The sequence below is a fragment of the Gambusia affinis genome, linkage group LG21 (genome assembly GCF_019740435.1).
Source record: "Gambusia affinis linkage group LG21, SWU_Gaff_1.0, whole genome shotgun sequence".
Taxonomy (NCBI): domain Eukaryota; kingdom Metazoa; phylum Chordata; class Actinopteri; order Cyprinodontiformes; family Poeciliidae; genus Gambusia; species Gambusia affinis.
Genome location: NC_057888.1, coordinates 9089749 through 9102563, shown reverse-complemented (window position 1 = coordinate 9102563; position 12815 = coordinate 9089749). Strand labels below are relative to the sequence as shown.

Below are 12815 nucleotides of genomic sequence, written 5' to 3'. Positions count from 1 at the left end.
TTTTTTTTTTTTTTTTTTACAGTTTCTCTCTCATAAAGAAGAGAGAAATAATGTTAACCCCATTTCTTGAAGAATTACATAAAAATTGGATTTTCATGTAATTGACTGAAGAACTATTTTTCCCCAAATACCAAGTCACTAAGTTTTGGTTTTGGTTCTCAGATATCAGTGGATGTCTATCATTCCAACATCTTCTCCAACTTTGAGAACACTACAGAGCAGTCAACAAATATCAATTAGTAAATTCCATTCTTGGGGGGATGGTTACAATTGGTGATTTTTTTGGTGTCTGTTTCAAATAAATGTACGTTGATTATCAGTTAGGGCTAAGTAATCTTAGGAAAACATTCAATTGAGATATTGTTGAACAAAGGGATGGCACCATTGATTTTAGTTAAACTCACAGGACTTGACCAGAAATACTAGAAAAGCTTTTAAGGAACTGTGGGCAGTTCAGATCACAGTATTCAGGAACAAAACCAGTATTACAGGAAAACAACAACAAGAAAACTTTCAAATAATCTATAGAGATAGTTAAGTAGTGCTCTGGTCAGATAAAGTTTCTCTACTGCGAGCATGAACTGAATGTGTCTCCCATAACCCTGGGCAGTGTATGCTCCACGTGAAAGCTTATTTGCCTCCTGGATTGTTTTCCTGACCTGATCTTACTGTACTTCACACAATATTAGTAAAAAAAAAGAACAAAAAAACAACACTGGTGAAGAGACACTAACTCCTAGAACTTTCAAAGAGATAGTTGCAAGGGCATAAATCCCATCTCATTATTGGGTGGGACCATAAACAGGAAAATTTCTTACGATCAATTCTAGACTTTTCCAAGATTGGAGGGGTACGGATTTACACCTATGGATACTTGTAAAAGATGCAACATTTCTGTGCCCTTTGTCACCAAACAGAATAAACCTATACATGTAGGAGGGAGTGAGTGATGACTTCTTTAAATTCATAACGGAATTACTTTTTACCATTCCAAATTGCTGCCAACTCACAATCCTGTCTAGCATGCCATAACTAATCATTAAAAGCAATTTGGTCTCTCCCAGAAACTAAGTTGAGTCATTTTTTTCTTTCTTTCTAAAACTTTTCAATCATTTTGCCAATGACAAAGCAAAATTACTGGGATTCTGTGAGCTGTGCTCAATTTTATACAAACCAATTTTTAACTTTTATGTAATCTGTTGCTTCCAAGATTTAGTTGTTAAGAATATCCTCCAAATTGAAATAAAACTACAACTAAAAAAAGAGACTGTTCATTTGAAAACCGGTTGGGTATGTAACTTCTTGTAATCTGAGATTATAGATTAATAGTAAAATTCTTCTTTCAGGAACGTTTTGACTTTGGGAACTTTGGAGCATAAACAAAAATAATTTTATTGCTCAAATGTACTAATTGCACTTAGTTATAGATTGTAACTAATGTTTAATAAGATGTTTTGATGTAATTTCAGAAACATGCCCAAAGGTTGTTCAAAGATTACAAACACATGCTTACACTCATCCTACTCCACACTAACAGTTGTGTTTTACAAAAATCACTTAAACAGTTAGTTCAGATTTGTTTAAAGTATAATTCTATAAAGTTCTCATTGGTCACAGTTACCTTTCTTGTGATGCAAAGATTGCATATTACCAGTAGCTATTTGAAAAAGTAAATTAATCCTATGTGAAGGAAGCCAACAAACTAATCCAAAGAGCACTATGTCAATCTGCCTCATCAGATGATGATCTGATAATTTATCAGTCCTTATCACCAATCTAGAAGAGCAAACAGATGAACTATCAAGATGAAGCTGGTCTGTTTGACATTGAATAACATGAGAGGACTTATGTAATTTAAAACTACACCATGCCTGCACCTGCTCATTGTATATTAGTCTAATCTTTGACTCTTATTGTAACATTTAACAAAAGAAGACAGGTTTACAATATTTTCAGGCCTCATCAGGCCGGTGTTGGCCTATATATAGTCTATCTATTATACTTATAGAGACCTCTGTTGAATGTAGACATGTTGAATTTAGGCTTAATGTTGCTTATGGACGAATTGCAGATTTTCAAATGCTAATGCTCAGAAAGTTTATAGCCTGTTAGGCTTATCAATAGTTACTATAAAATAGGGGGAAAATACCTTGCTGGTAATAACAACTGTGTTTTCCCTTGTATTGGCCACTCACACACTTCTTGCCAAACCAGACAAACTGCTTGAGGGCTTCACTGACAACACCAAATTCTTTACATTAATAAATGCAATGATAGGCAGCATAAGTAATCAATTAATCATATTTTGCATCTGGTGTGGGTCTACTCTGTCAATTAAATTTCAAATTTTAAATCCACTCTGTCTGCCTTTAATGATGATGTATAATTTGTTTTTCCTATACTCCTGTATGTGTTACCATGGTTTCACTGATTATGTGTTCTCTGTCTGACTTGCTTGTTAGCTTTCCAGCACTCTTAGGATTTATTTCATTTGCAAAAAGCTAATGGTGATATGATGTCATTCTGCTAAGAATAAACAAATAACTTCACACAATTAACCCTTTAAATATATGTTTGAACATACCCATATTCTTCAGAAGGAGTTTTGTCAGAATAATAAACAATATAGTTGCAGTTGGATTGAATAAATGTGTGAAACTTGAAAAAGCAAATTGAGTTGAAGTTGTGCAAAGAGAGAAATTGTGAAGTAATATCTCAGAAAACAAGTGGGGAACAGGAGCATGCAAAGTGGCCAGATTGACCTCTGGTGAACCAAGTCTGCAAAAACATATTGTGTCTATAAATGTAAGTTTTCTGAAGCGTCAATCTTTAAGTTCCTTTTTATACTTAATTTTTATGTGAAAAAAAAATGCCAGTAAAAGAAAGACACAAGACAATTTAATTGCCCATAACATACAAAGTACATTACAGGTCTTTATTCATTTGGAAGAAAAGACAAGTGATAGTTAAATCAATCTTGAAACAGGTCATACAAAAGACACACCAGCTCAATTTTATGCAGACTTAATCCTGAAAGAAACCAAAGCTGTGGAATCCAGCAGAATCAAACAAGGGAAGAAACCAAGCCAGCAAGGAAAGGAGTTTGGTGGAGACAGTTGCTATAGGTTTCTCTCGAGTCAAAGCAGGAGCACAGGGGTTGAAGAAGTGTTAGGAAACAACAGGCAATTAGTGCATCACACAGCTGGTGGAGGCAGGCGGTTAGTTGGGCAGCTGCACGGCGGTACATGTGTTACCTTTTTCTCTTTGTGGGGCAACAAATTCCCTGGTCTTAGTTCTTTGATTTGGGGTTCAATTCGATTGGTAGGCTCAACCAAATTTTTTATCCCTAGATCCTTAAATGTGCACTTCTGGAAAACCTGAAGGTTGGAGACAAGTCAAAGGGATATGGGGGTGATAAAGATTTTTAGGGTGGGATACAGACGTAAGGCACCACAGCCACAGCTGTACCAACTGTTGTCAGGTGACAAGAGGGATCCTTTGTTTTGGCATCCGTTAGCACCCAGCCGTTGCCACTTCCAATAAAATCAACGACCACAGGAAGAAGCGATAAGCAAAAGGCCCCCAGTAAGCAGAAATCAATAAACCCTGCCCAGAAGTTTGCCAGGACATATGTGAGTGTTCACATGCATCTAACCTGAAGCTCCGTCATGATCTTGTCCCCTTCATCCTCCTCTTCTCTGTTAACAGAAGCAGTAACAGGAGGGGGTGTGATGGGCTTCGGCTTGGTCTCCGGAGCAACCTTTGTGGGTTTGAACTGAGGGGATGGAGGAGGAGCATCTTCCTCAACCTCCTGTGAAAAATCAATGAATTAAACTACTTTTCATTATGCAGCATAATTGTTATAGACAATGGATGGATTGATATGCAGCAAGTATTTGCTAGGTGTCAATATGCTAATCATACCAAGAAATATGATGTAGTACAATGATGAAAAATTGAAGAGGGCAGATTATATACTTTTAAATGAATCAATTACAGAGTTTAAGGTGGGTTTATCACTTAAAGTGGATATATTATCAGGTTGTATAGCCAGGAAAGCTTTAAATCTACTGTAATTTCAAAATGTAAAAAAACAATGTAATCATTGCCTCTTGAATTACATTAAATCTTGTGTTTTAGAGCACCCAAATAAAATAACAGCAAAACATGGCATCCTTAATTATGGCAGACCCTACTCTTGATCCATACTCAGCCAAAAGATATGACACTAATGTGACTGACCTGTGCTGAGATGCTTTCCTTCCGAGTTGTATAGACCACCTCTCCAGAACGTGTTGTAGTCATGCCTGAGTTTGAGCTGGAGAAGGATTTTCTTGGAGGTGGCGGTGGTGGGGACTTGTTTGATTTGTCAGATCCCTGTCTGGTCAAATTGTCAGTGGCTGCTGACTTAATGGCAGTTTTTGAAGATGCTGGCTTAATAGATTTATCCAATAAAGGCTTCTGTAGTTTATCGGACCCCTTTTTGGTGGGTTTGTCTGCTAGGGACTCCTCTGCAAAACACATTATTCAAACAAACAGTGCTAAGTAAAGTGTTGTAATGCATAAAATGGCTCAATAAAGTTGAATGTATGTTTTATTTGTACCTGATGGTGACTCAAAAGGGCTGGGAATGTCTCTATGTTCTACTATGCCAGCAGAGGGCAGTATTTGGCTTTCCTCCACCTCTAAGCTTGGAATTCCCTTCATCATGTTGGCCTGAGCCTCTTGAAGGATCTTCTCAAACTCTTTGCCATCATAATGACCCATATTCTGCCTTTTCTCTTCCCATTCCTTCTCAGCTGCCTAAAAGACAAATATAGAAGATAAAAAGTCTCTAAATCTTTAAGAGACTGCATAAAGTGCAGACTTCTAGTTATCTAACTGGTTAGCTACTTAGATTCTAAACTTCTAGATGGCTAGATATAGAAAATAAGACAGCTAGGTAACAGACAGATAGATAAAGCGGTCTGCAAAGGTAATACTACCTCTTCAATGTTTTTGGACTTTTTGTCATTTTACAAGGACAAACTTCAATGTTCAGTATTTTAATGTAGCTGACCAAGACAAAGTAGTGCACAATTGTAAAGTGGAAAAAAAGTGATAAATGGTCTAGGTGTAGACTTTGATTCAGCTTTTCTTTTCCTACTGAATCATAATCAGTTGTAATATCATATCACTAGAGCTGCTTCTCCCACAAATTTGCTGTTGCTCACTAGAAATTGAAGTTCCTCTGGCTTTTTTTCAACATTAACTATCATCTTGTCACTCTTTCTTAAAGAAATTCCACTTAGTTTGTTACCAATCTTGGCTGTTTTTTGTGAGGTGTTCAAAGTGGAGTAAAACATGTTTAAGTTCAGAGGAAATTTAAAAAATATATATGACTAAGCATTATTAATAATATCTAAGCATCATCTATGAAGATGAATATATAAAAAAGAGCAAACATAAAAAAATATAATTATAATAAATGTCAGTGGTTTCATCCTAACTAAAGTGTCCAAATATTTTTATCAAGCCTGGTGGGGCCGCAAGTAAAGCTTGGTTGCCTGCCAGGCTTATAATAGACCAGGGGAGACCCTGCTTACCCTGATTTAAAATATCCACATTATTTCTGACTTGTCTGCTGTGTTCCTTGGTTTTCCTGATGCTGTTTACTTATCAATATTCTCTCAGAAGCATTCAAGGTCTTCAAAGAACAGCTGTGTTCATGATGAAATTATTCATGATGGTTGCACTAGATCTAGGAGTTTTTGAGTGATAGAAATGAAAACAAGACAAGCCAAAATTGAATATCAAATACTCTTTTTCTTCTGTTTTACAAGTCAAGTATGACTTGTAAGACAAACACAATCACTATAAAATACAATTGAGGCTGGGACTATTATGTGACAAAATGCGAAAAGGTTGTAATCTGTAAAATATGAAAAAGAGCTAAAAATACCTCAATGGAAATAACTCTGTTTTTGTTTTTCTCCTTGGTGTTCTGGAGCTCCTCTATTACAAGATCCTGATGAGGAGCGCTGTTGCCATTATTCACCAGATTCCCATGAATCTTCTTGAGGCGAGCAGGACTTGATGGATCTGAGACCGACCCTTTTGGAGATTCCCAGTCTTGAGGCTTACTCAGGTTAGGACTGGGAATCTGAGTAGGGCTAGGGGTAAGGGGAGGACTGGGCTGAGCTATGAGGGCTGCAGATTGCTGGGACTGCTGTATGTGAACTGGAGAACTCTGGACATGATGGATGACCACTGGGGAGGAGGGCATCACCTCTGATCTTACGGTGGAGCTCTGTGCCTCTGGTGGAGCTGAGGAAGAGGCGAGCTGAACTGATGTTGATGGAGCTTCTACAGCGGTTTCTGCAGCTTTTGTGTGGTTGACACCTACTGAGGCATTGGTGGAAATATCTACTCCCTTCTGAGAGCCTTCGGTTGCATATCTGCAGAGGAAGGAAATGGTATTTGAATTGAAAAAAGTGTGAAGATCTTCTTTTTAAAGATGCAATTCACGGGTGAGCAAAAAGCCAAGACTGAGCTTGGTATATGTGACATTTTTAAATGGAAATGAGGTGCTACAATGTCCACCAAGTTAATTCGCTTATCGGTTCACTGAAGGTGATGAAAGAAAACCTAGATGAATCCTGGATTCACACAGAGTGACCTCTTTGATGGCACAGAGGCAGTATAATCAAACAGCACAATCTCCACACATCAGACTTCTTTGAGGAGCTCTGTGGAGGTCTTTTTGATTTAATCTTGAATTGCCCCCTCACACACTCACGGTATACTCCAGGAATACCTGTTCACCTCATTCCTACTTCAGCTGCATTTTCCTCCTACCTTCTCAGGCTGCTGAGAGTATCGGTCAGGCTCTTGACCCGTTTTAGCATGCTGTCAAGTTTGTGAGGCTCTTCCTTCAGAAATTTAACAGCCTCCACCTCCACTCTGAGCACAGCTCGCATTCTGGTTTGCAGGGCTGGGAACTCTCCTGAGGAAACAAAGATAAGAAAAATGTAAAGATTTTTTTTTTACTTTTTAATTGTAGGAATATTATGCACAAAGAAAAGTATCAGTGTTACAGATTAGCATGATGATATCTATCATGGTGATTATGTTTTCTTAACTTGGCTCCTCTTGAATCAATTAAATTCCATTTCAATCTAATTTAACACAGTGCATCTAGATTCAGTTTAAACTAATTCAATGTAATGCCTTTTATTATAATTTTGTGCAATTCAGCCCAGATCAGTTAAATTAACTTATTTCTATTCAATTCAGGTTAATTTATTCAATTAAGTTTCATTCATTTTGTTCTGGTTGATTTCAGTTTAATATAAATAAATTAAATTCTGTCCAAAACTATTCAGATCAGTTGAATTGAACTTGATTTGCCAACTGCTAGCTCAGCTCAGTTAAATTTATTTACTTTCAGTTCAGATCAGTTCAGTTCAGTTCAGTTCAGTTCAGTTCAATAAAAGTAAAGCAAATTAAAGACACCCAATCCAACAAGAAACAGAAGGGAAGATAACGCCTCCAACAGAAATTCAGTTGTATACAATTCAGCTCAATACTAGTAATGAATACTCTGCACATCTAAACCAGCCCTGTTCATTTCAGATATTATCCAATTGGAAACAATCTATATAAAGTCAGTTCATTCCATGATTGCTCATTTTAATTTATTATTATTAATATTTAGCAAAGTCGAGGCGTGCTGTGGTGGCGAAGCGCGACCCACATTTGGAGGCCTTGAGTCCTCATCGATTCCCAGCGACATTTGCCGCATGTCGCCGGGGAAATGTACTTTGGGTATAGATATTTAAAATATACATTGGGCATAAGTGCTTCAAAATGAAGGACTCATTTCTCATTCCTGTCAGCCTACTTTCATATAAGGCACACTAGAGCCCACAAAAGACCACCTGGAGGGGAGAAATTTTTTTTTTAGGAAAGTCCAATTTGAAAAAGTTTTCCAACAAGAGTCACTAACTTACAGTTAGTAGTCAGGTATTGCTAGCTACTGCCTGGGAATGTTTTAGTCCTACAATTGCTGGTAAACTCATCTGTTGATTAATATTTCTGCTAGACTGTGGCTAAAAGGAACTGCAATGCCCTTTGTATTTTTTTTTTGTCATCTTACCTTTAAGACCGGCCAGAGACTCTCCCACCTTCCTCAGAGTTACTGCTCCCTCCTCTACATCCTTTAAGGTCACCACCCTGGTTGTTGTTGCTGAATCTTGTTGCAGAGATGCTACATATTGCTCCAGCTCACTGCAGAAACAACAATATAAATAATTCATTAAATGATAAAAGCTAAAATATTTTTTCCCCATTCATCTAAATAGTTCATGAATATATACACTTTTTGTGCTGTGAGTTTCTGCTGTACCATTTGGGAAAAAAGAAATAAATAATAAATAGTTGTGTAGTATATACACTTAGCAAACACCAGGGGGCATGGAGCAGTAACTTATCTCACTACAGTAGGGGTACAGAGGAGAGCATAATTCTTAGAAAAGAAAATAGCAAATTGAGTCTATAACATGTTCAGAATATTGACAATAATCATCACCCACCATTAAAAGCAACTTCCACACTATAATTATTGCTTTGATCTGACTTAACCAAGTCCAATTCCAATATCACAAATGTTTAGCCACTGATTGAGGGCTTATTTGTGAGATGGCAACTCCTCACATTGAAAATGTTTCACCAAGCCATTTCAGAAAACTCTTAAAGAAAGGAACTAAATCCAAGGGGAAATGTGCTGAACGATAACATTGTGTGAGAAGTTGGTTTGCATGAGAACTGCTAAAATGGCGTTTCATTGTGGTCACGTACCCTTGAGATACACCCTTTTGTGGAGCTCCCCAATGGGGACAGTGAGTTGAATGCCCAGCTATGCCAAGGCCAGCTGGTGAGAGGAGTCATGGAAATTGTAGCTGGGAAAACAGATTTCTCTTTTGTATCAATGTTTTGCCATAATGTGCCTAAAAGTTTTCTCTTTCTTCTTGCTTTAACCCTTCTCCCGTAAACTGTACTTATTACACTGGCAACATTTTGAGTTATTTTTTACAAGACTCATTTCTTTATTTTTAAAACATTTTAAGAGAGAAATAAGTAAAAAGTGAGCGTTTCAAACTGCAGTTTTCGGCTCACCCTGAAGTAAAACAGTCCTAATTATCACACCCTATTTAAGGCACCGTAAGTCCAGTGATAGAAAGTGTAGTAAATAAACAGAATATGTAAATATATAACTATTTAATTTTTTCCCAATTTTTCAAATGGCAACCAAAAACTTGAAGTTTTTTTTTCTAACATCAAAATAAAGTACTGCATAAATGTGAAGTTAAATTGTACATAGAAATCTGAAAAGCACAGTGTGTAAATGTGTTTAGAACCCAAAGTCAATGCTTTGTAAAACCACCTTTTACTAAAAGACTAAATATTTGTCGATTTTATTGCAATAATAGGTTAAGCCCAGTCAGACTGGACGGAGAGAATATATAAACCTATTTTAGCCCTGCCACTGATTTTCAATTGGATTTAGGTCTTGAATTTCACTGGGCAATTCCAACTGGCGGGGCTTTAATCTGAACTGTTTCATTGTTTATTTAGGGTCTTTGTCCTGGTCAATGGAAAATCCTTGTCACTAGGCTTTTACAGCCTCTAACAGGTTTTCTCTGTGTATTTAATTCCATCCAACTTCCCATTAACTTTGACCAGCTACCCAGTCCCTACTAAGGATTAGCATCCTTACAGCTGGTGTCACCAAGTGTCACAATAGATGTTTTGTATTCAGGTTGGTTTGCACTTTTGAGTCACAGTGTTTTGCATGTAGGAAAAAAGTCTAATTTTGGTTTAATTTGACCAGACTATGGCAGTCAAAGTAATCAATATCATAGTATAATTAATACTAGACAAAATAATTATCCAAAGGGGTTCATTTGAGACACCGATGTTTCAGAGGAACTTATAAATGCCAGTTAAGCTCCTGAATCTGTAGCATTGAAATATGAAACCAACGCCATTGGTTTAAAAAGTAGCGTCACGAGCATGAACAGCCCAGTGATGGTGTTCTGTTGGTTCATCAAAATACACTTCCCAAATACAAAATTGTGAATCCCACAACACTCCGTCTACAGTGGTATGAATTAATGCAGGGAAATGTTAATCTGTTTGCTACTAAATAGCGAAGCAAAAATCAGAGAAGTGCAAGCTGCCCTGCTGCTGTAGTTGATCACTAAAGAACATATTATACATTACTAAAAGACAGTAATTGTAATATATCTGCATGGACCAGATCCATGTTAGGGTTCCATGTTGCATGGAATGACTCTTTCTCCCTATGTAGTAAAATTTCTATGATTTACAGTGCAAAGTACAGATTTTTCTCTCTCTATATATATATATATGTTACTTATCAACTGTTTTGCCAAACAGCGGAGTGTCATTTTTAAATTATATATGTTTAGAAATAAGGGTGGAATTCTCCACTACTTATTGGTTTTGCCCCAATTTAAGAAGCCCCTCCAGGGTTACCACAGGCCTTTTGGGTGCCTTTCTGATTATTGCTCTGCTTGCCCCATCTGTCAATTTAGGTGGATTGCCATGTCACAAGTGGACTACTTACTACAAGGTAGGTGGTTGCATTGAATATTTATAAGAATAAAAAAACAAAAAACAAATTTCCATCTGCATTAAGATTATGTGACAAAAAATTCCCAAGAAATTACATTGTGGTTTGTAGATGTAACATAATAAAATGTGGAAACGTTCAAGAGCTATGAATAAGTTTCAAAGGCTCTGTGCTGATTAAATACAGAACTGTTTGTCCTTGCATTGCAAACACATCCAAATAAAAAGGATTTAATTAGGGATCCCTGTTGGCATGAAGAGGCAAGTGAATTAAAATAAGAGCAGGGTAGTCAGTAATTACCTTATTGTTCTTTGGAGCCACAGAAGCCCAGGCACAACTTGCCTGTAAAAACCTGAGCTGAAGAGGGTTTTGAGGGTGTGGCTTGTTTAAGAGTACAAGACTGAATGGCTCAGGTGAGCTGAGGAAGATGAAACCTTCTGGGGGATTTCCTGCAAATGGAGCAGCGCTGATTGGAGCTGCACGGGTGTGTCTGCTCTCTGCTCGAAGACTTGTAAAAGCCTTTGATGCAGACACAACGCAACTTGTGTTTAATTTGGGCTTATTTTGAACTGCTATTTACCCAAGCCACTTCTAAAGGTTTAAAATGTGGTAGGGTTCTCATTGTGTTGCATCAGTCTTTTTTTTTTTTTAAAAAACAAGCAACATATTTTAGGAGCTGAAGGCAAAATTTGGTTAATACCTACTGAACGGCTGACAGGACAGCAGCTCAACTACTTCAGCACCTTGACATTCTATCATAGAGTTGTGCTTTTCCAGGTTTTCAATGATTGGTTTGAGATTATCTTACTGAAATATCCATGCATTCCTTGAAAAAGATGCTGTCTGGAAGATAGTATTACCTTGCCCAGTATGCTAAAGCACTTCTGTGCCATCCAAGGATGATTCAGTGTTGGCTCTGAGGATGTACTCTTAATGACTTCCATAAAGGAATTTAAATTAGATACACTATGCAAAAGAAAAAAAAAAAAAAAGGCAGAAGTACCTCTAGCTCTTGTTCCATGTTTAGATGGTTAAGCACATTATTTTAGCTTTACACCTTAAAACATGGTGATTTTTCTGGAGTGAAATTTTATTTTAATTTTACTGAATTAGAATGTTGATAACATTTTTCAAACATTGCCAGTTTATAGGTCCTAATTTATTGAAATGAGTTTATGGCTAGTTGAACATGCAGGTTGCAAGTTAAAGTGTCTTATGAATGCTTTAAAAGACACTTACAAAGTGTCTTATAATCGTGTAAACGTGCCTTCAGCTTTACAAGAAGGCATGTTTAAAACAAAAAGCTGACCAAATTACTTAATAGATAACGAGGAAGTACACAACTAATGTTTTATTGAACAATGACAACATTATTGTGCAAAATAGGGTTAAAAGTGATAGTAGCTGAAAATGGAATTTTCCATAGTTGAGCAGAAGCTCAACCATGTTAAAAGCACAATGACACAAAGATTTTTAGAGAAGATTTAAAAAATAGCAAAATACAGCAGATCTAATGTGCTATAGCAAGCTGCTCTAATACCTTGAGGGTGTTTTCCAAAAGGCTCAGTCACCTCTGGTTGTTAACCTACTCTGTGGGATTTCTAGAAGTAGCTGACTGGTTTATGAAAGTGCAGCATGTCAGTGAGAAAGTGTGGCGCAAACCAACTGGGCACATTTTACCACATTACAACTAAAAACCTCAATGAATTTAAATGGGATTTTATGTGACCAATACAAAGTAGGAAGAACTGTGAAGAGAAAATGAAAAAATAAAATCTGAAAAGCCTTGTACACTTTGTAACCATCTCTTGCCGCAATTACAGCAAGTAAAGCATCTATATTCTTGCCACAGATTCTTAATTAGATTTGGGTCATTCTGACACATAAATCAGTTGTGTTCAAATGTTTTTCACAGTGGGTCAAAAGCTACAAGTGAAAAGTACTTTAGGTCCCTTTTCTTACTTAAAGGAGCAAAATATAGGTGTTGTGAATTATTTTCTTTATACTTGATCAACAATATTAAACATGCAATATTTTAAAGGCAAGAAGTAGTCTTTTTCAAAGCTTAACACATTCTCATATAATCAAAAAATTAAAATATTAAAAAGGTACAAAAAAATTTGCAAATAGTTTATTTGATCCATCTAATACACCATAAATAATATGTAAATCTTATCAG

The 12815-nt window shown here is 36.7% G+C and overlaps 1 protein-coding gene across 29 annotated transcripts in view; it reads right to left on the bottom strand.

Moving 5' to 3' along the window:
• Nucleotides 1–12815, bottom strand: part of si:ch211-285f17.1 (sickle tail protein homolog) — a 116137-nt gene that overhangs the window by 6171 nt on the left and 97151 nt on the right. For 25 of the 29 annotated variants that reach the window (XM_044105274.1, XM_044105271.1, XM_044105261.1 and 22 more), the window contains 7 exons: nt 8138–8268; nt 6838–6985; nt 5942–6437; nt 4605–4803; nt 4243–4511; nt 3656–3811; nt 3255–3377 (listed from right to left, as the gene is read on the bottom strand). In XM_044105274.1, the coding sequence (XP_043961209.1) occupies nt 3255–3377; nt 3656–3811; nt 4243–4511; nt 4605–4803; nt 5942–6437; nt 6838–6985; nt 8138–8268 (1522 nt within the window). The remainder of the gene's footprint in view (nt 1–3254; nt 3378–3655; nt 3812–4242; nt 4512–4604; nt 4804–5941; nt 6438–6837; nt 6986–8137; nt 8269–12815) is intronic. The other 4 variants (XM_044105270.1, XM_044105288.1, XM_044105289.1 and 1 more) reach the window with 1 other exon arrangement.